Genomic DNA, 22,760 nt, shown 5'->3' with positions numbered 1-22,760 from the left:
CCAGTCCTGAAGCAGCCGCTTCTAACTCGTCTTCATTATTGTTTTCCTTCATTATTATCCTTTGTATTTCTAAGTAATGTGTGCACCACCATGTACTGCTGTGTCTGTTGGCACGCCGCCAGGTAGGTGGGGACGTGGGGTCTCCTGGCACCCACCGCATGCACTGTCTCCCTCCGTTCCCCCAGGACAGTCAGGTCGCAGGTTTTTGTGTTATAGTTTCATGACTAGGTAACTATTGTTTACATTGAGGCAAGTTGAGTGCTGTAACTGTTTCCTTTCTTATCTTTTTATTTTTGCCAGGAGTCAATGTTGCCTCTTTCTCTTTTTCTTTTCATTTGCTGCGGATTTATTTTATGTACCTGTCCTTCGTGTTGTTTTTATTTTCTATCTGGCTCTCAGATCTATGCTTTGCTTAACTATATGATTTCCTACATTATCCAATATATGAGATAATCATTCTCGCTCCAGTGGGCCTTCCGTGGTCCTGCCATAATCTCGACAGCTACTTTCTGCTGCATCCCTCTCATCTTGGAACTTCCCTTGATGCTTCATCCCATTGGATTCTCTGTCTCCTGGGCTCCAGGCCTTCCTCTTTATTGCTTGATTCCCTCAAGGAGCCTTCTAAGAAAGGTGCTGGGAAATAATGGTTAGGGTCCCTTGCCTTTCTGAAAATAATATTCTAATTTTTGCACATAATAGTTTGGATGCGTTTACAACTCCAGGTTTAAAAGTATTTCCCATAAAAACAAACGTGAAGGTATTGCCTTGCGGCCTCCCAGCTTCCGGTGTTGTTCTTGAAAGCCTGAGATCACACTTCTCGTCTTCTGCGGGTGACCTGAGTTTTCTCTCTGGAAGCTTTTGGGGTCTCTTATTCACTAGTGGCCTGAAATTTCATAATGATGTCCTCAGAAGGTTCTTTTCCACTGATCGTACCGAGTGCTCAAACACTGTTTAAATATGAAGATTCATATTCTTACCTTGGGAGAATCCTCTAATATTATTTCTCTGATCATTTCATCCCTTAATTAATATTATATCTTCAAAAGATACACAAGAAAGGAAATATAACCTCGGTCGTCTCTTCCTAGGATTTCTACTTATTGGACATTAGACCTTCTAAGTTGACTTCATCCCTCCTTCTTATCTTCCTTCGCTTAACTTTTTATTAACTTTTGGGGAGATTTCTTCAACTTTATCTGCCAAACTTTTTATTAATTATAAATTTCTGCTGCCTTATTGTAATTACCAAGAATTGACTCTTTGTTCCCTTTCTATAGCCTTATTTTCTGAATGCCACATCTTATCTAATCTCTTAATGGATTGTAATGATCAAATTATGTTTTCTTAGGTCTTACCTCATTCTCCCCACAGGTTCCATTTGGTCTCTTCCTTCCTGCGGAGACTTCCCTCTGACATCCCACGAGGGTGTTTATTCTTAAGTGGGGGCGGCAGACCGTGTGGACAAGTTCTGCTTGTCGGCTAATGGGCTCCTTGCAGGATGAATGGGCTTCCCCGGTCAGGCCCGAATTCCACGCTAATAACTCACTGGGCCATCGATCCCTTTTTTTTGAGAAGCAATAGCTCTTTTTCACCCTGAGCCAATATCTACCATCTTAGAACTTGTTTTTACTTCTGTTTTAAGCTGTGTGTTAAAGTGATATTTCAGGGAGCTTTTGTACATACACTTTCTGGTTAGAGACATTTAAAAGGCAGACTTCTAAAAAAATAAAAAGACAAAAAAGGCAATTCTAGGATCTGTCTAGCAGTGATTAAGAGGAAGTCAGAGAACCTTGGGTCCAAATCCTGCCTTCCCTGCTGACTCCGACATGGCCGGGCCCCAGGCTCAGTGCCTCGGCTGTGATGACAATAATCACAGTCACAAGAGCACCACCTGCCTCCAAGAGCCCCCGAGGTCTGTCAGGTGTGCTTAGCAAAGTGCCTGGAACACAGTCAATGTTCTGGAAGCATCGGGGGCGATGTTTCAGCCCGGTGACTGTGAAAGACCTGCCAGCCAGTCTCAGGAGCCGTAGCCCATGCATCGCCCCGACCTCGAGTCCCTGAAGGCGCCACCAGAACTCTAAGGGCAGAGAGCGAAGTGCAGACTCTCTCCTGGCTGTCTGCTGCCTTGGCTTTCCCACCTGTGCCAGCCTGTCGGGCGCTGTACCAGCCTATAAAACCTGTGTTCTCTCTCTTGCGATTAAAACCTCCCTCACGTCCCGGCCGGTGTGACTCAGTTGGTTGAGCATCACCCTATGCACCAGGAGGTCGCCTGTTCGATTCCGGGTCAGGGCACATGCCCGGGTTTCCAGCTCCATCCCCGTGGGGGGTGTGCAGGAGGCAGCTGATCGATGTTTCTCTCGCATCCATGTTTCTCTCTCTTTACTTCCCCCTTCCTCTTTCTGAAATCAATAAATCATGGTTTTTAAAAGCCTCTCTCACAATTAAGTTTTCTGAAGCCTTTTCTTCTGATTGTAAGAGAAACGCTTGTTGCCCTGGCCGGTTTGGCTCAGCAGGTTAGAGCGTCCGCCTGCGGTCCGGAGAGACCCGGGTTCTGTTCCCGCTAAGGGCGCGTACCTCGGTTGCAGTTTGTCCCCGGCCCTGGTTGGTCATGCGGGTGGCAGCCACTCAATGTGTCCCTTTCACATCGATGTTTCCCTCTCTCTCTCTTCCTCTCTCTCCCTCCCACTCTGTACAAAAAAATGGAAAAAATGTCCTCAAATGAGGATTAAAAAAAAAAAAGAGAGAGAAACGTTTGTTCCCTCTTTTTTTAAATGCAGATACAGGAAAGTGCCCTTTTCTCTGCCTTTGCCGGGTGGCCTGCGGGCAGCCCTGCTGATCCTGGCTGGTAGGTGGCCCTGGAGGCCGGCCCGCAGCCCTGCCCGCAGTGCCCACCGTAGGTGGCTGCCCCTGTCCCGGCCGCCAGCAGGGAGGCCGGGGGACACCAAGGAGACCGCGTCCTCCAGAGAAGCGTGTCGCTGCCGCTTCCCGGGGGCGAAGGCCCGTGACAGCTCACTCCGATCCCAGCGGACACCCGACGAGAACAGCTTCTGTCAGCTCTGGGAGGGCTAGTGTCGCCTGTGATTAATCCTCAAAGCCAAAATCAAGCGAGTGTCTGGTTAAACAGTGGCGCCCCAGGCTCCCTGTCATTCCCAAGTGGAGCGGCCACGGACACCTGCCGGAGGCCCCAGCGCAGGGACCCGGCAGGTGTCAGCCCTCCTCGCCTTCTCCGGCGGGAGCTCAGCGTCCCCTCCCCCGCCTCCCCTTCCCCAGAGGAGAGCTTGTCCTTCCTGTCAAACCCACCGCCAGGGCCGAGCTCGGGGAGCGGCGAGCTGGGCATCCGGCGGCCTTGTCAGTCCCCGTGAGGAAGCCGCCTCGGGGGTGGCCCAGGGTGCCATGCGTGCCCCTGCCCAGACCCGCAGCCAGCCGGGCGGAAGACCCGATTCGGAGCGAAGGGACTCGGCTCGGCCTGCTCGCTGTCCGCCCTCAGGAGCTAGGAGCCAAGCAGCCGGTCCCCCCTCGGCCTGTGCTCCCCTCACACCACGGGAGACCTCCCTGCCGCAGGCAGCCCCCAGGGGGCCTCTGCCCTTCTCCCAGCCCCAGGGGTCTCAGGCTCTGGGGCCAGTGGCCTCCCCGCAGCTCCTGGGCAAGGCCCACCACGGTCACCTGGAGAGATGCGCCCTCGGCGCCACCGTGATCCTTGATGGCTCCCTGCGGTCCGACCGCCTGCCAGTCAGATCGCCTTTCCTCTTACAGACGCCGGCCGCCGCAAGCCCGGGTCCAGCGGAAGACCGGCTCGGGGAGGGACAAGCCCCGGCCCCGAGGAGTGAAGCTCAGACCTCGGGAACCAGGAAGCTGTGTCCTGGGCACGCCCTCCATGCCAGGTACTTCTCATGCGCCACCTCCCTCGTGCCGAACAGGACCGGGTGCGGGCACCTGGACGGGATGGGCGGGGAGGGGTCCCAGCAGAGGGCGCGGGGAGCAGGCGCTGGCCAGCGGGACTTTGCTGCGCCGTCAGAGGCGGCCAGTGCACTGGGGACACGGGACGCGGCCGTGGGCACTGGCAGGAGGCAAGGGCCTGGGGTCACGGTGAGAGTGTGAACGTCACGGTGACAGCAATAGGGAGCCACATGGTAGATGTTCTGACTGAATGAGTGACGGAGGTGAGACCGGCAGCCACCACAGCGTCCGTCTGCCGCGGGAAGGTCATCTCCTGGCCCTGTGACGAGGGGAGCAAAATGGCCTTCCTGTAGGGCCTGGCCCCAGCCTCCAACGGGCTCTTCCGCTGTTCCAGAGAGGCCAGCGCAGCCCAGGGTTTGCCTCGGGACCACGGAGACCCTGCTGGTGTTGGGTGGGGTTGCCCCCAGCTCCGGTTCAGCCTCAGGGGGTTGGGGGGGGACGGTCCAGCTTTGGACATAGTAAAGGTAGGTTCCTTTTCCCCGTGACTGGCAGTGGCCGTGCTGTCGGGCACGTGTATGTGGCCACAACCGCCCGAGCAGCCCAGGCCCACGCTCTGCCTTTGCAAACAGGCTGCAGGTCCAGACCCGCGTCCATGAGGCCAGTAGTGTGTTGTCTGTGCTGTTTACTGGCCCAAATGGGACTGAATCCTCTTGGAATCACTTTAAATCAGTTGTCGCTCAAAACGGCACACACTCCAGGCCCTCTGGTCGCCCGTAGCGAAGGCCCACGCAGCCTCGCTCCGATGAGCCGCGAGGTTATTGAAAGGCAAAAGCCAGCCTGCGGTCCTGAGGGACCCAGGTTCGGTTCCCGCTAAGGGCACGTACCTCGGTTGCAGTTTGTCCCCAGCCCTGGTCGGTTGTGCGGGTGGCAACCACTCGATGTGTCCCTTCACATCGATGTTTCTCTCTCTCTCTCTGTTCCTCTCTCTCCCTCCCACTCTACCTGAACAAAAAATGGGAAAATGTCCTCGGGTGAGGATAAAAAAAAAAATGCCCTGGCCGGTTTGACTCAGCGATTGGAGCGTCGGCCTGCGGTACAGAGAAAGGCAAAAGCGAGGACCGGAAACTGGAGTTAGAGACCCAGAGACACGACCCTGCCACTCGGGCCCCCTGGCTGGTCACAGCCACCTCACATGGCGTCTCCCCTGCCCCCCGCACCCGCTCTGCCTGTGCTCCAGCGGGACCCAGTTCTAGCTCCATGGCCATCCAGGTGCCCTTCAGCTCTGCTCCCCAGCCCTCCCTAACCCCTGCTCACGTGAAACCCGGGTGAAGGTGCAGCCCGGCGAGGGCACAGTCCCCCTGGGCAGGTCAGTCAGCCAAGGTCAGAGGGTTTATTCAGCACGAACGAGATTGCAGGGCGGTGACCTACCACGAGGTGTGAGTAGGAGGCAAGTACTGGATACCGGCGAGTCCCCTGCCCAGGACTTGTAACTGTCACACACCTGCCCCTTCGGGCTCCAAGGCCCAGGGGCCACCCTGCTCTCCCTGGGTGGCCGTAAACCGGATTCTCCCAGCCCCGCAGCAGGTCCACTCATTTGCTGGAATAATTCACAGAACTCAGCAAAACACGACACTCATCATTGCGCCTTCCTTTAGAGGATACAGAGGAAAAGCCACATATTCCCAAATGCGGAGGTGCCTGGAACCCCAGGGTTTAGGGACTATCGAGGTGTCCCTACGGGGGCGAGAGGATTCAAGGATTCCTCATTGATGACCGACCTCGATCTCTAGCCTCTCTCCCTCCCCAGAGGTCGGGTGTGGGGCTGAAAGTCACCTCCAGTCACTTGTAGTGTCTCTGGCCACCAGCCCCCAACCTGAAGCTCTAGGGGCCCCTGAGCGAACAGGCATCTCGTTACCACACAAAAGACACCCCTACCAAGAGATTCCAAGAGTTGTAGGAGCTCTGAACCGGAAACCAGAACAAAGACCAAGAATGTTTGTTTTGTTTTATGAAACTACATGTACATATTCTGAAATTTTCTGTTGTCAAAACAACATGTCTTGGGATGTTTCATACCACACATCCCTTGGAAATATGTTTCAGTGGCCCAAAGAGTCAAGGACTATCTCCCGGTGGGTGGTCAGGTTCTTTCCACGGTTTCCCATTAGAAATAGTGCTAAGTGTTCAAGGAAAAAACCCAGGGCAATGGGTAAATACTTTTGGCATCTCTCACAATGGCATGCGTGCCACTGTTACAAGTGAATCAAGCACCTGAAACTCAAGAGACTGTCACATTGACGCTTGAATGAAACAATGTTACTCAGACCTGCTGTGTATGAAGCATCCAGAAAAGGCGGGTCTATCCTAAGTAGACGGGCAGTTCCCACAGTCAGAGGGAGTGGGGTGTGACCACTGAAGCCTATGGACTTTCTTCTGGGGGTGATGAAAATGTTCTACAGTCAATGGGGGTGATCTTTGGGCAACTCTGTGAATATACTCAAGACCTTTGGATGGTATACTTTCAAAAGGTGAATTGTATAGTACATAAATTATATTTCACTAAAACTGTTTAAAAATGAACAAATTAGATTTATATATCTATAGATAGATAAATGATAGAAAGATAGATAGATAGATAGATAGATAGATAGATAGATAGATAGGTAGATAGATAATGTATAAAAACGTGGATGGGAAGGGTGTACTCCAATTGCAAAACTTTCCCTCTCCCTATAAGGTTTTTTTTTTTTATCCTCACCGAGGACTTTTTTCCCCACTTTTTTGTTCAGATAGAGTGGGAGGGAGAGAGAGGAAGTGAGAGAGAGAGAGAGAGAGAGAGAGACATCGACGTAAAAGGGACACATCGAGCAGGTGCCTCCGGCACAACCCCAACCAGGGCCGGGGACAAACTGCAACCGAGGTTCATGCCCTTGACCGAATCAAACCCGTGAGTCATTGGTCTGTGGGCCAACGCTCTAACCACTGAGAAAACCAGCCAGGGCCCTCTAAGTGTATAAATATTACAGTATCCACCACCGTCCGTGCTTAGTGCACACAGGGAAGGCTGCATACCGCGGTGAGCCCGGGAAACAGTTCACTGTAACAGTCGTGACCTGCATGCCTTTGTCCATGTGAACGGTCAGCCTGCTCCTGCCCACCCCTGCCTATCTATATTCATATCCCTTCCTCTCTGTATTTTTGTATTTATTTTTGTATTCGATTGATTTGAGAGAGAATAGTTGATTTGTTCTTCCACTTGTTTATGAACTCATTGGTTGATTCTTGTATGTGCCCTGACCAGGGATCGAACCTGCAACCTTGATGTAGCGGGACACTCTAACCAACTGAGCTACCGGGCCAGGGCTCTTTCTTCCTCACTTTTTCTTTTTGTTAATCCTCACCAGCGGATATTTCTCCATTGATTTTTTTAGATAGAGTGGAAGGGGGAAGGGGAGAGAGAGAGAAACATCGATGTGAGAGAGACACATGGATCAGTTGCCTCCTGCATGATCCCAACCGGGGCTGGGGATTGAACCTGCAACCCAGGTATGTGCCCTTGACCAGGAATTGAACCCGAGACCCTTTGGTCCATGGGCTGGTGCTTTAACCATTCAACCAGGGCTCCCTTCCTTGCTTAAATGGGTAAGACACCGTGATACTCTTCCCTGCTTGACTTTCATAATCTAACACATTACGGCGGCCACCCCACCGGCCACCCTCCGGCTGTCGCCTGCGGCGGGGGTGAACCGCGTTGGTCTCCGTGCCCAGGCGCAGGCCCCGAGATGGACGACTACATGGAGACGCTGAAGGACGAGGAGGACGCGCTGTGGGAGAACGTGGAGCGCAACCGGCACATGCTGAGCCGCTACATCAACCCTGCCAAGCTCACCCCCTACCTGCGCCAGTGCAAGGTCATCGACGAGCAGGATGAGGACGAGGTGCTCAACGCGCCCATGCTGCCGTCCAAGATCAACCGGGCAGGTAACCTGGGGCCGCTCGGCAGGGGAGGGCGGGCCGCCCTGTGCAGCTTCGGAAAACCGCACCAGGCAGCAGCGGTACCAGCATAAAGTTTCTCTGCGGCGGGAATTACTATGCAACCGGGTCCACAGACCTCTGCCTGTTCCAGTCCGCCCACCAAGCTGTGTGGAGACGAAGGGTCTGCGAGCTTGGCTAGGGGGATTACTGACCTGACCCGGGCTTTAGCATCCCCCCAACTATGAACATAGGTAGGCAACAAAGCAAGTGATTAGCCTACCTGTGACTTTGTCAACAATAGTTACAGCTACCTTCATAGCACATTACTGCTGTTACAGACCCCTCCAAATCCCATTTACACGATCCTCCTCCTCGAAATCATAGTAGCTATTAGACCTGCCAAGAGATTGTGTTATTTTATGCATAAGCACTTTATTACTGAACCATAAATTTAATATTTCATAACTGTATTTTATTATAATTGATACCCTTTGTAATCCCATGCATTTTATCTGTTTAAAAATATTATTCTGAGAAGGGGTCCGTCAGGCTGCCCTAGGGGTCCGTGACACTTTCTTACATTCATTAAAGGCAGTACGCATGGTTTGTGAAACTTGTTTTATGTTTTGTATATGCGTGTGTGTGTGTATATATATACATATACATTTGTATACTTGTCTCTGTGTGGGCAAGAGGCCACGGTATAAAACCTGTACCTGTCTGTAGCTCGCAGTTTAAAAGGTTTGAAAATCACTTCCCCACAGTGTGACTGGTGATGAGAGGCTCAAACGCTAGGACTGCCCTTTGTGTCCATGACACTAGTCACAGCCTGCTCTCCTGCTGCGCTCACCGTGCCTGGACACTCCTGCCCACACGGCGCTCCGGGCCGCTCTGCCAAACATCAGTTGACACAAGATGAAACTCACGTAGTAAGCCTGTCCCAGGGACAAGGTAGTTTTAGGACCTCAGGGGAAGAAGGGTCTGCAAATAAACCACTTAAGGAAGGGTCACGAAACGCAAACATGACGTGCAGCCAGTCGGGTAAAAAACAAAACTGCCGGGCAATTACATTTGGGTTAAAGATGTTTCCAGACTGTGTGATAACCCCAAGAAGAACAGGGAGCTGTGCCCGCTTCCTGTGACTTCTAGCCCACACAAATATTTGTCTTTCTGCTCTGAATCCCAGAGAACCGCATGTCACTGTGTAAGGGCCACTGCCCTCCTTCAATCACGGAGGAGCGGACGCCTGGGTGGTTCACTGTAACCCTGGCCCACCGGGAAGCGCTTTGAAACGGGGTGTTTCCTGAGGCTGTGGTTCCATGTATCCTGGTTCTACCGATTTCTCAGAGAAGGGAAACCAGCACCCACTGGATCCCTATAGAGGGCCTGGCCTTCTGACTTACACTCTCTGGACTCCGAGATAGAACTCGGGAGTGACAGAATGTGAGGGCGCTGTGTCCCTACTTTACCGAGGGGTACGCGTCCAGGAGGGGACTAGACCTGAGATTCGCATGCAATCGGACATGCATTCTTCTCCCTGACTTCCGCAGGCCGACTGCTGGACATTCTGCACACCAAGGGCCAGAGGGGCTACGTGGTCTTCCTGGAGAGCCTGGAGTTCTATTACCCAGAACTGTACAAACTGGTGACTGGCAAGGAGCCCACCCGGAGGTTCTCCACCATCGTGGGTGAGTGGCTTTGCCATCGAGAGCAGTAGGACTCTGGTGGGACACTTCTAGAGCTATGGATCTGTGACATCAGGACTGTGCCACATGTGGGCTGTCAACCACTCATTTCTGCCCGATGATGAAAGGGACAAGGTGACAGGCGCATTCATGGTGGGGGGACAGATTCTCATGGTGGCCCCCGGATCCTGTTCTTGCCTACTCTCTTGCCAGCATCCCTGACCAGAGCCCTTGGCCATCTCATCTGGCCTTTCTTTCCTGCGTTTTCTTGCATCAATCTTCTGTCCATGTCCACCACAGCCCCACCCAGACCCTACAGCCCATCAGCTCTCTCCATCCGCTCCTCAGGCAAACCTCCCCTGCTGACAGCTCTCGGGTCCTCCCCTGCTTCGGCCTTTACTGCCCGGCCGGCGCGCACCCAGAGCCTCACCTTTCTGCCCCTGCCTCTCCATGCGCTCCAGACACTGAAATGTGCCAAGTCCCTCCGTCCTCCATGCTCCACCTTCTTAGTGTTTCTCCCCCACACTTAAGCTTTCAGCTCAACTGTCGGGAGCCCCCGCAGCCCTCCGCCCACCAGGCTGGACCCGCCGCTCTCCCAGCCTCTCGCTGCCCCAACCCTTTCCCGATGACAGGCTCCCAGCCTGCGGTTGTGCTGGTGTGGTCACGTCTGTCTCCCTGGCCAGACCGTGAGCTCTGCCGGACCGAGGCTGCTTGGCTCGCCCCGCGTCCCGGGGGCCTGTGGGTCGTGCGCGCTCAGACGGTGCTGGTGGGCGCGTGGGTGCGCATGGGCGCCCGCCTGACCCGCCCCCCCCCCCCGCAGTGGAGGAGGGCCACGAGGGCCTCACGCACTTCCTCATGAACGAGGTCATCAAGCTGCAGCAGCAGATGAAGGCCAAGGACCTGCAGCGCTGCGAGCTGCTGGCCAAGTCGCGGCAGCTGGAGGACGAGAAGAAGCAGCTGATGCTGACGCGCGTGGAGCTGGTGACCTTCCAGGAGCGGTACTACAAGATGAAGGAGGAGCGCAACAGCTACAACGACGAGCTGGTCAAGGTGAAGGACGACAACTACAACCTGGCCATGCGCTACGCGCAGCTCAGCGAGGAGAAGAACATGGCGGTGATGAGGAGCCGGGACCTCCAGCTCGAGGTGAGCGCGGGGCGGCCAGAGCCCGCACCTGGCTGGGGCCGGGGCCGGAGAACTCCTGCGCCGAACCCTAGGCCCACCGCGCGTGCGCACATCGCCCCGAGTTTCGCGCGGCCGGGGCCCCTTCACCATGGGCACGTGCATGGTGCGGCTCATCCTGCCCAGGAGCGCAGCTCCACCGCGCGCAGGTCTGCGCATGCACATTCCGACCAGTGGGGCTTCCACCTAGGAAATCAGGCCCCCAGCTCCACCGCGCGCAGGTCTGCGCATGCACATTCCGACCAGTGCGGCTTCCACCTACGGGATCAGGCCCCCAGCTCCACTGCACGCAGGTCTGCGCATGCACATTCCGACCAGTGCGGCTTCCACCTACGGGATCAGGCCCCCAGCTCCACTGCGCGCAGGTCTGCGCATGCACATTCCGACCAGTGCGGCTTCCACCTACGGGATCAGGCCCCCAGCTCCACTGCGCGCAGGTCTGCGCATGCACATTCCGACCAGTGCGGCTTCCACCTACGGGATCAGGCCCCCAGCTCCACTGCGCGCAGGTCTGCGCATGCACATTCCGACCAGTGGGGCTTCCACCTACGGGATCAGGCCCCCAGCTCCACTGCACGCAGGTCTGCGCATGCACATTCCGACCAGTGCGGCTTCCACCTACGGGATCAGGCCCCCAGCTCCACTGCACGCAGGTCTGCGCATGCACATTCCGACCAGTGCGGCTTCCACCTACGGGATCAGGCCCCCAGGTCCACCGCGCGCAGGTGTGCGCATGCGCATTCCGACCAGTGCCGCTTCCACCTACGGGATCAGGCCCCCAGCTCCACTGCGCGCAGGTCTGCGCATGCACATTCCGACCAGTGCGGCTTCCACCTACGGGATCAGGCCCCCAGCTCCACTGCACGCAGGTCTGCGCATGCACATTCCGACCAGTGCGGCTTCCACCTACGGGATCAGGCCCCCAGCTCCACCGCGCGCAGGTGTGCGCATGCGCATTCCGACCAGTGCGGCTTCCACCTACGGGATCAGGCCCCCAGCTCCCCCAGCTCCACTGCACGCAGGTCTGCGCATGCACATTCCGACCAGAGCGGCTTCCACCTACGGGATCAGGCCCCCAGCTCCACTACACGCAGGTCTGCGCATGCGCATTCCAACCAGTGCGGCTTCCACCTACGGGATCAGGCCCCCAGCTCCACTGCACGCAGGTCTGCGCATGCACATTCCGACCAGTGGGGCTTCCACCTACGGGATCAGGCCCCCAGCTCCACTGCGCGCAGGTCTGCGCATGCACATTCCGACCAGTGGGGCTTCCACCTACGGGATCAGGCCCCCCAGCTCCACTGCGCGCAGGTCTGCGCATGCACATTCCGACCAGTGCGGCTTCCACCTACGGGATCAGGCCCCAGCTCCACTGCACGCAGGTCTGCGCATGCACATTCCGACCAGTGCGGCTTCCACCTACGGGATCAGGCCCCAGCTCCACTGCACGCAGGTCTGCGCATGCACATTCCGACCCAGTGCGGCTTCCACCTAGGGGATCAGGCTCCCAGCTCCACCACGCGCATGTGCAGACAGGTGCACAGGGACCCAGGTGCACTATGCGCATGTGCAGACGAGCTCACGCAGGCAGGGCTCGGGCGGGCAAGTGGGAAGGTGGGAGGAGCCAGAGGCCCAGATGCTGGCTCCCAGTAGTCAGCAAGCAGCTGCGCACCGAGCCTGCGCGGGGAGGCAGGAGGGCCTCGAGACCGGGCTCCGCCCTTCACCCCTGTGCACAGAGCTCGCGTGGCTCAGTGGGATGGCCAATCCACTCCCCAGGGACTCCCCAGCCAACTCACTGAGGTCATTGGTGAGTTTAGCGCCCAAGTGGAGACAGGGAAAGGTATTTGCTTAACTCACTCGTTCCATTTACGTAGCGAGTGCCCCCATGCACCAGGCTCTTTTCCAGGGACACATGACTCCAGGCCAAGGCCCCGCTGTCGCGGAGCTCATATCCAATCAGAAGACAAATCGACCAATGCCTGTAGTGCTGAGTGCTGCTTAGAGGATGGCAGAGTACAGGACAGGGAGCAGGGATGCTCTGTGAAGTAGGACGGCCGGGAAGGGCCATGTGAAGGGGACTGAGCTGAGATCTGAGGACAGGGAGGGACCGGCCATGCAGGTGTCCGGGGCGGGGCGAAGAGCAGGTGCAAAGGCCCCAAGCAGGGAGCATGCTTGAGGTTTTTCTGGAGTCCAACCAGCAAGTGGCATGGAAGGAGGGGAGAGGCGGCCAGGGCCCAGGTCATGGGGACCTGGGGAGAACATGGCAATTTATTCCAGTCGTGATGGGAAGCACTGAAGGATTGAGAGCCGGGGAGTGACACCTGATTTATTTCTAGCAGGATCACTCTGGCTACTAGGTGGAAAATAGACTCCTGGAATATTTATTAAGCACCTGCCACGTGGAAGGCACTGTGCCAAGCACTGGGGGGGCCACGGGGATAAATAACCTGATTTCTGGCTGGGTCACGTGCAATTTAGTCGAGGCCGACAGATCAGCCAGCAGTGCTCCAGAATCCAGGGGAACTTAGTCAGAGGCACAGCGGACAATGGAGTGTTTCTGCTAAGAGAAGGAGCTTTTACATTCTGTAGCTTTGACTTCAGACCTGGCTTCTGGCTTAACCAGTAATTGACTCGTGGCCCAGTTTCCTCATTTGTCAGTGGCCATAAGGGAAGGAATACCTACGCCCTCAGACCTCAGAGACCCTGCACCGCAGGTCTCTGGAAAAGTGACTGACGCAGGACGCACCTCCCCCATGCTGGCCCGCCATGCCTGCTTGGCTGCGGCTGGGCATCTGGACCCAGCACAGGGCACTTGGGTTGATCTTCCAAGATGCTGACAAGGATTTTTCCCACGAGCACTAAGGAGTGATTTCGGTGCCATTTACCCAGGATTTGGGAAGTTAACCTTCAGTGGGACTTGTCAGTTTCTGTCCTAGAACTTTTTCTTGTATGGTGTGTCCCTGAAGACGTAGCGGTGGTGAGAAACATGTCTAGGATCGAGAGGGCCAGGTGGCCAGGCGAGTCCGAGGCCGTTTCTCAGCCGCAGGCTGCTTCCCTGCCTGCCGTTTCCCTTCTTCCCCCAGGCCACTGGGGCAGAGTCGCTGTCTTTGCTGCTAAAGCCACTGCCCTCAACCTGCCAGGTATCCTGATCCCTGTCTCTCCATTAGCCTGGAGTGGACAAGGACACCTGCCCCTTGTCGCATCCCTTCCTCGATGCCCTTGAAAACAAGCCCCTTGTTCTGGGTGTGTTACCGAGGCCCATCGGTTGGGGGAAGCAGACACGCTTAGGCACAGAAGTTAAGAAGTGTTCTGGTCCCAGTTCCCGACACTCACCCCTTGAGGGAGACGCCAGCACATCTCTAGTCCTGTTTTTAAAATTTTAAAATGTAAAACTTGGTCTGTTCAAGGAAATCAGAAGTCAACATACGTGAAAGAAGGGAAGTGGTCAAGGTGTAGAATTATCTAACCTAATGTCTTGAATGTGGGCTAGTGGCAAATCACGAAAGACCTTATTTTTCAAACTTTGTATTTTTATTTTCTTATCCTCACCCAAGGACATTTTTGCATTTATCTTCAGATAGAGCAGGAAGGAGAGAGGAAGGGGGAGAGAGAGAGAGAAACATCGATGTGAGAGAGACACATCGACTGGCTGCCACCCACAGGACCCCAACCGGGGCCGGGGACAGACTGCACCCGAGGGACGTGCCCTTAGTGGGAACTGAACCCGGGACACTCTGGTCCACGGGCTGATGCTCTAACCGCTGAGCCACACCGGCCAGGGCTCGTTGTCCTGTTTCTCGGTGTCGCTAACTGCCTCCTGCGGGTCCTTCAGCCCCGGGAGCCTGTGAAATTAGGTCCAGAGGGTCTCAGCTGTCCTTGCAGCAGAACCACCATGTGCTCAAATAAAGCCCAGGGTGAAACCCAAGAGGACAGAACCTGGACGAGCAGAGCTGCTGTGGGCGGCGGGACGAGGTGGGCCTGGAACCGAGTCCTTGGCGTGTCTCTGCTCCCGTCCGTAACACCGGGGCTTTTCCGGGGGGGTCCTAGAATTCTGAGGACCAGAGTTGGAAACCCATCGTAATAGGTATCGAAGTGGATAGCACACCTCGGGGACCACCGGTCGGGTACCTTTGATCCTCGTCTGTAAGCGATTACTCGGGAACTCTGTGAGGGACAGCAGAGCCTTTGCCGCTGCTCGAAAGGAGCGGCTCGGGAACTCTTCGCCCACCTGGTTCTACCGGGAAAGGTTTCTCTGAGCCCTTCTCTGCCACCGTCTGGAAGGCGAGAGGGGCGTCGCTCAGGTCGCGCCTGCAGCTCCGTGGGACCCGGGAAGCGTAGCCTCTCCTGGGTGTCCCCTGCCAACTGCCTTCCCCCTCGGCACCCTTGGTGTCCCAGATCGATCAGCTGAAGCACCGGCTGAACAAGATGGAGGAGGAGTGCAAGCTGGAGAGGAACCAGTCCCTGAAGCTGAAGAACGACATTGAGAACCGGCCCAAGAAGGAGCAGGTGCTGGAGCTGGAGCGGGAGAATGAGATGCTGAAGACCAAGATCCAGGAGCTGCAGTCGATCATCCAGGTGAGGCGGAGGGCGCAGCGGGTGGCTGCGGGGGTGCCGGGCGCCTCGGCTTCCTCCTCTGCGGACCGCGGTGACCGCACCACCCCCCTCAGACGCGTGACGCTATGTGACGTAGTACCTGTGGAAAGCTCCCTTCAGTGACGCACTCACGAAAATCATTCCCGCGGACTCGGCGCCCTGGGCGTGTGAGGGGAGCGCAGCCGGGTGTCCTTAAAGATCCCGAGTGCCATAGGGAGAGTCCAAGGGCCCCGCCTCCCTCCGCACAGAGCCCCGGTGGCCGCGGAGGAGGTCACTGTGCGCAGCAGTCCTTCCTTCTCCAACACTGTCCCTGGGATTGGCCCCCGGTGCCCAAGGCTCTGGTTCGGAGCAGAGGCTGAACCCGGTGGAAGCAGAGCAGACTGATGGACATTTCGGGGGAGGTCAGCCCTGTGTGTGCTGTTTTGGGGGAGCAGCTTCTCCGCTCTGATAAGAGTTGGGGCAGAATAGGCCCGGGGTGTTCCCGAGCCGGAGTGGGTTGGATGCTCCTTTCCAGGTGGTGAAATTCTTAAGTGAGCTGCCTAAGGATCCCCAGCGACAGGGCTTTGTGTCTCTGCCTCCCTGGCACAGCACCGCCGGGTCTGCCAGGGTCTGTGGCTGGCTTTTTGCCCCCTGCCTTCCGGGTCCACCTTGCTCCTTGCACCTCAGCTGACCCTGCCCCCACCCCGCGCAGGCCGGGAAGCGCAGCCTGCCAGACTCGGACAAGGCCATCTTGGACATCCTGGAGCATGACCGCAAGGAGGCCCTGGAGGACCGGCAGGAACTCGTCAACAAGATCTACAACCTGCAGGAGGAGGCCCGCCAGGCGGAGGAGCTGCGGGACAAGGTGGGTGCCCGGCGGTGGGGCAGCGTCCACCAGCTGCTGCCCTTGCTGGGCCCTGTCGCCAGGAGCCCTGGGGATCTCCCCACCCCCTGGGGTAAGCCTTCTCCCTCCAAGTCCAGCATCAGCAGCCTGCGGCTGGGTGTGAGTTACCAGTCAGCATGGCACCTGTGCCGCCTTCCTGACTGGAGGCCACAGGAGGGCGTGCTCAGTGTCTGCACGGTCCCCACTGAGCCCCCTGGCACGCAGTAGGTCTGAGCAGACCTCAGCTAACTGACTGGCTTACTGCCACGGTCCCTGCTGGTCAGAGCTGACGGACGGCCAGCCAGACCGCCGGTGACGAGGTGGGCGCCTTGACCTCTCCCGTCTCCGGCACCGCCCGCAGTACCTGGAGGAGAAGGAAGACCTGGAGCTGAAGTGCTCGACCCTGGGGAAGGACTGTGAGATGTACAAGCACCGCATGAACACGGTCATGCTGCAGCTGGAGGAGGTGGAGCGAGAGCGGGACCAGGTACAGCAGAGGCTGGGAGCCGGGGACGGGACCAGGGTGCGCGGCAGGCCCCACCCCGCCGCCAGGCTCGGCAGGAGTCACTCCCGAATCCGGCTCTCGGCTTCCACTTCAAAGATGAATTCCCATCGGAACGCACAGGCGTTGGGATATCCTGGGCCTGAGCTGCCTCAGACAGCTCACATCTCGGGCTGCTCCGTAAATGCCTGGTCTCCACAGTCAGCTGTGTTCGGGGCCTGTCACTCAGTGTGTGACTGCGGGCAGGCGGGTACCTGGCAGCCGCAGTGCCCTCATCCGTCACATGGGGATGACAGCAGCTGGGGCGGGTACTGATGAGGGCTGGGAAGGGGTGCTGGACACAGACCGGGTGCAGAGCCGGGTGCTTCCCCCTCCCCGGCAGGCCTTCCATTCCCGGGACGAGGCGCAGACCCAGTACTCACAGTGCCTGTTGGAGAAGGACAAGTACCGGAAGCAGATCCGCGAGCTGGAGGAGAAGAATGACGAGATGCGGATCGAGATGGTCCGGCGCGAAGCCTGCATCGTCAACCTGGAGACCAAGCTCCGGCGTCTGTCCCGGGACAGCGGCAGCCTGGACCAGGTGGGGCCCGCCTGGCTGCGACGTGCACCCTTTCCTGCCACACCCAGAACACCCCATGACCTTGAACCGCCTGCGTGCTGTGCCGTGAGGAGTGGGAGCTGTCAGTATTGAAGTTAGAAGATGCAGGAGAAAACCCTGCTCGGCCACGAGCCGGCGGGGTGACCGCAGACGGTTCCTTCCAAGTAGCGTCAGCTCCCTCTGGTTGCCTGCATGGCAGTCCCCACCGCCGCCTGGGTGGTCTCCGGGTGAAGCTGCCTGCTCCAGTGAGGTCACTCGTGCCTGGGGGAGCTGGCCCCGGGCACTCACATGAGTGGCGCGGCCATCAGAGCAGGCGACGTCATTGCTGTAGCCGTGGGTCCCCGTGCAGGCACGTGGGTGCAGGTCTGGCGCTAGGCGCCTTCTGGGCGTGGTCTCGTTCAAGCCACGGGGCTGTCCACCAGGGAGGCCAAGGAAGGAACCCAGACAAGCAGCTGAGTAGCTTGCCTGAGGCTCCACTAGTCAGTGGGCTGGGGAGACGAGGATAAACACCCCTCCCCCCCCCGAGGACTTCAGGAGCCTGGCATGTCAGGGGTGTTGTAAGTTACACGGTGGGGCCCGGGGAGGAGGTCTGCGCTCCATCAGGGTTTCGGAAAGGCTTCCTCCGGGCAGGTGGCCCTTCCTGGCTAGGCCTCCTGTGGCACAGAAACTCGGAGCTTCTGTGCTACACGCTCAGCATTTCGGCATCTTGTCCTTGAGCTCAGGAAGGCCTGTTTGCCCACACCTGGCACCAGGCACAGCCAGACCCCCGGAAACATCTACCTACCTGATGTCCGACGAGGGTGGGGCCATGGGGACAGCATGAGCAAAGGCCCAGGGGCGTGGCACCGTGGCGTGCTGTCGGCCGCCACCACCAGCTGTCGGTCATCCGTAGACTGGCAGGTGGGACGAGCAGGGACAGGCTGGAGGGGCAGCAGGGGGAGCAGAGTGGCTTGTAGCTGAAGGACCGGAACTGCCCGTCCCTCTGGGACCCTGAGGGGTTGTGCAGGACAGTGAGGCAGACAGCTCCCGATTTGGAGGCAGTGTGGCCAGAGGGTGTGGATTGGCTTTGGGGGTCAGTGGAAGTTACTTAATGCCCTTGCCCCTCAGCCTCAGATGGGTACAGAGCACGGAGGACAGGACCTGGCACTCGGACATATGTTTCCATTTGTAGCTGAGGCAGGGGCTGGGAATTGGGGAGGGGCGGTGGTACATTGACGAAGAGGCCATGACCAGCGGGGTGCAGGCCCATTACTGCTCAGGCGCTGCCCGGGGCATGGGACGGAGGCTCGTGAGGAGGAGAGGGCATTGATCTGGAAGGCGACCTTGGCACCAGGTAGATGTGGGGTCAGGAGAGAAGCACACGCCCTCCTGAGCTTGCATCTCGGGTGCCCGAGGCAGGGATGGCGCCCTAGGCACAGCAGTGTCGCCGCTGGTGGCGGCTGCTCTCGCCCCATCCCCAGCACCGGACGCTTTCTCTCTGTCTCCAGAGTCTGCCCCGGAACCTGCCGGTGACCATCATCTCTCAGAACTTCGGGGACACCGGCCCCAGGACCAACGGTCAGGAAGCCGACGATTCTTCAACCTCAGAGGAGTCTCCGGAAGACAGCAGATACTTCCTGCCCTACAACCCCCCCAAGCGCAGGATGAACCTGAAGGGCATCCAGGTACGCGCACCTGGCGAGGCCGCACGGGCGGGGCTGGAGCCCTGCAGGCCGGCGAGGGTGCCGCGCGGCCCTGCTCCTGTGAGCGCCTCCCACCCCAGGCGTGCCCACCTGTCGCAGCCCCACGTTGGACACTGTGCCCGGGCACAGGTTTGCCTGTGGGTTTGAACCAGTTCCTTCGTTTCTTTCCAGTGTAGTAGGAGAGAAAGAGACAGAGAGAGGGAGGACTGGAGGACTGGATGTAAGCATATTTGCAAGTTCATTTGCTTACTCAACAGATAGATGTTGAGGGCCAACCTGATGGCTGAGATGGGCAAAACCAGGCAGCCTGGCACTCCGCCCCCCCCCCTTCCTCTCTGCCGCTGTGGGACTCGTCCCGCCTGAGCCCATCACACGGCCCCGAGGGGGCATCTGTCTGTACCAGCAGCCGTCATGCCACCCCGGAGCCAGGCCTCCGACACGGGTGTCGTGCGCCTTCTGTGATTTGGCGGCCGCGTGACGAGGGGCAGCCTGGGCTCACCTCCATGTATCTGCTTCCGTGGCTCTGGTGACAGGCGTCTTGGGCCTTGTTTGATTTGCATCCCCTGTCTTCCCACCCCTCCCCCTTTCAGCTGCAGAGAGCCAAATCCCCCATCAGCCTGAAGCGCATGTCAGATTTTCAAGGTTAGTGGGAGCCAGGTCCCTCCCGTCTGTCACTCCTCTGCGCTCCGTCCATCTGCTGCTCCCACCATGGGGTTCGCTGCTGCGGGTAACCCTGGGACGGCCTCGGGGCCCCGGGGTGGGGTGTCTGCTGTCCCCGGGAGGGCAGGCGCGGCTATCACAGCCCTGTCCCGTCCCCGGTTCCCCTGCCCACCCCCTCCCTGGGGGTCCATCCGGACCCCAGTGCGTCCGCTGAACGTGGCGTTTCTGCTCATGCTCGTCATCTGGAGGACGTGCCACCTTCCCCCCAGAGTTCTGCCCGGGCTCAGGGGGCTGTGGTCCACCCGCGAGCCCTGGTCCTCCAACGCACGGCCCCCAGAGTGCTCCCCCTGGTTCTCCCATGACCCTGGGGTGGCGGCTGGCTGGGAGGGTTTGCTCGGGTGACTCCAGCGCCTGCTGGGTGCCAAGTACCAGCAGGTCCAGGCACTTCGGAGCCCATGTGCTCGGGCCCTCCGGGGAGGTGCGAGGTGCTCTGGACACCCCAAAGAGAGATGGAGGGAGGGAGGCTGCAGAAGGGTCTGTGAAGAGGGGGCCTGCGGCCTGAGCCTCCCAAAGACAGAGCTCTGGCCAGTGGGCACGTCCCCGGGGCCAGGACAGAGCAGGGAGCGGAGATGGGGGGTGGAGCCCAGCACTCTGCCAGGCTGGAGTCAGGGCTGCAGTGCTGGGAACGGCAGAGACCAGCCTGAGGACCTGGGGGGAGGGTGGGCTCTGGGGAGGGTGCTGTGACCGTGTCCAGGTTCGGGCTGGACGTCCGCAGCCTGGTGGAGGGAAAGCTGGGGGTGGAGCTTCTTGGCTCCTCACCGAGCCTTCGCAGCTGCGCAGTGAGGCTGGGGGCCAGGGACCTGCACCGCACGGCTCATCCCGTGAGCTCACGGGTGCGCATGTGCGTCCGTCTGTCTGATGGGAGACCTGACCGGCCCTCTGCAGAGAACAGGGCTGCGCGAAGTGTGCAGAAGTCCCCAGGCAGCCCCTGAAGGAGGGGAGGGGCCCGCGTTGGCCCGGGGTGGGGTAATAGGAGGACATTCCTGCCCACGACACAAGTGTCCTCCTGCAGAGGGCTGGCTGGAGACCTTGCCTGAGGCCGCCCAGGGGCAGGGACACTGCGGTGGGAAGGGCAGCACAGCCCCTCCCGGTGTGCAGGGCTCTCAGGTCCCTGTCCCCTCCCCTTCCCTCTCTGCCTCTCCGGCCCTGTGGACGAGGACAGGGAGGGGACAGGAAGAAGAAGGCATGGACGCCAGCCCCAGCTCCTCCCGATCCCTGCCCATCACCAGCTCCTTCCCCAAGATGGTAAGCGTTGGTCCCCACCTGCCCGCAGCTTGGGCCCGCCCCGGGCAGGCCAGGCTGAGGCAGCACACTTGCCTGCTGGGGCTGCAGCCCAGGCCTCCTTATGTTTATTTAAAGATGTTTCAGGCCTCATGATGTATTTCCACCTCCTGGCCGCCTCCTCTCCCAATTTAACACTCGGTGGAAGGAAGAGATGGGCTCCCAGGGCCGCTTCGACTGCACAGGACGGAGGGAGATGTTGCCACAGTCTCTTAGACCCGGCAACGCCAGCAGCCCGGGGTGGGGGCAGGGCCCTCAGAGGCCAGGAGCAAAGGCTGGGTGCCCCTCCTCCACCCAGCACCCCCTGCACCTCAGCCCCAGCCCCCCTGGGCCGGGCCAGACAGGGTCTCAGCCACTGTCCAGGGCCACCCCCCAGCTAGGCGGCAGAGGGCTGGGGCTCAGCAGTTCCAGCCCCAGGGGAAGCCCAGAGAAGCTTGTTCACTGCACTCCCAAAACCAGCCCCTTGGGGGGGGGGGGTGCAGAGATTTGATGACATGACTCCTGATTGCAGCTCTGGGGGGTGAAATCCGGGCTCTTGTTGAAGGCAGCCCTTGCCAGGAGCCTGGTTTCCAAGGGTCACCCCGTTGCCCCCACTCACACCAGGCCTGCCGGTCTTCCCCTGGACCAGAGCAGGTGCCTACGGCCAGCTGGGCCCAGGGTGGTGGCGCCCAGCCACGCAGGGTACGAGGCACTGCCTTGGCTCCGCCCACATGCACCCGCCCCCCGCCCCCGCGCTGAGCAGATGGGCACCGAGCTCCGTGCCTCAGGCTGAGCCGAGCCTTCTCCGGCCAAGGTCGCCGAGCACCAGCTTGCCGCCCCCGCTCCCGCGTCGGAGCAGGGCCGCCTCCGAGTTAAATGTAGTCCCTGTGTACACGTGTACGCCCTCGGAGGCACGCCGTGTGAACACGTGGCTCCCTGTAACACCTCTGCGTGTGCGTCCGAAGCAGCCGCACCGGAGCCGGTCCAGCATCATGTCCATCACCGCCGAGCCCCCCGGAAACGACTCCATCGTCAGGCGCTACAAGGAAGACGCACCCCAGCGGAGGTGGGTGGCCGGTGCCGGGGCTGCATGTGCCCTGGGCTTGGTGCCCGTGCCTAGGCCCCAGGGGGGCGGCAGTGAGGTGCCCGTCTCACAGCCGAGGAGGCTGATGGCTTTCCCGGGGTTACCCCGCCGTCTACGTCACTGTGCCCCACACTGCCCAGAAGTCGGGTTCCTCAGCCCCGTGGCTCCGGGGCCTGGCTTTTTCTGCCAAAGAGGAAGAGACCCCGGGAATGCCCCCGACTCCTGCTCCCTGACCCCCTCCCTCACCTCTCGGGATCCATCAGTGTCCCCGGCAAGGAAACCATGGCAGAGGCACCCCGGGTACCCCCCGTGTCCCATCGGCGGGTGTTCCACCCCGCACCCGCCATCTGAGGTTGGTGGGTGATTCTGGAGGGCCGGACCCCTGCCTCCGGGCCTGCGTCACGCGTGGACTGCTCGCCCCCGGGCCTGGCTGAGGGCGCTCTGCTCCCTTCGCCCATCATGCCATGCAGCCGACTGAGTACAGTGGGCACTGGGTTCTCTGTGCAAAGACGGGGGAGCGCAGGTGGTGTCGGGGACTCTGCCCACCTGCCGTCACGCTCCTCACAGCACCCCTGTGCCTCGGCCGGCCGCAGGGACACCACCTTCAGCACAGCGTCCAGCCTCACCCGGCCCTCCCCTGACCCTCAGCCCGCCCTCCTCCTGTTGACTGTTGTCCATCCGTCCTGCCCTCAGAACCGAGGTCTCAAAAAGCCGGAACGT

The 22,760-nt window shown here is 59.0% G+C and overlaps 1 protein-coding gene across 1 annotated transcript in view; it reads left to right on the top strand.

Annotated features, from left to right (window-relative positions):
- The first annotated feature begins 3,655 nt into the window (after window positions 1-3,655).
- CARD11 (caspase recruitment domain family member 11) overlaps window positions 3,656-22,760 on the top strand; it is a 35,257-nt gene continuing 16,152 nt past the window's right edge. Inside the window, exons 1-12 of the mRNA XM_036241485.1 lie at window positions 3,656-3,881; window positions 7,666-7,878; window positions 9,423-9,560; window positions 10,378-10,703; window positions 15,135-15,314; window positions 16,024-16,176; window positions 16,556-16,681; window positions 17,079-17,276; window positions 18,782-18,958; window positions 19,567-19,618; window positions 20,859-20,941; window positions 21,922-22,022. Of these exons, the coding sequence (XP_036097378.1) occupies window positions 3,701-3,881; window positions 7,666-7,878; window positions 9,423-9,560; window positions 10,378-10,703; window positions 15,135-15,314; window positions 16,024-16,176; window positions 16,556-16,681; window positions 17,079-17,276; window positions 18,782-18,958; window positions 19,567-19,618; window positions 20,859-20,941; window positions 21,922-22,022 (1,928 nt within the window). The 5' untranslated portion in view covers window positions 3,656-3,700. The remainder of the gene's footprint in view (window positions 3,882-7,665; window positions 7,879-9,422; window positions 9,561-10,377; window positions 10,704-15,134; window positions 15,315-16,023; window positions 16,177-16,555; window positions 16,682-17,078; window positions 17,277-18,781; window positions 18,959-19,566; window positions 19,619-20,858; window positions 20,942-21,921; window positions 22,023-22,760) is intronic.

This window comes from Molossus molossus, unplaced genomic scaffold (genome assembly GCF_014108415.1).
Source record: "Molossus molossus isolate mMolMol1 unplaced genomic scaffold, mMolMol1.p scaffold_m16_p_4, whole genome shotgun sequence".
Lineage (NCBI taxonomy): Eukaryota > Metazoa > Chordata > Mammalia > Chiroptera > Molossidae > Molossus > Molossus molossus.
The sequence above is the reverse complement of the archived record's forward strand: the minus strand, read 5'-3'. Positions and strand labels throughout refer to the sequence as shown.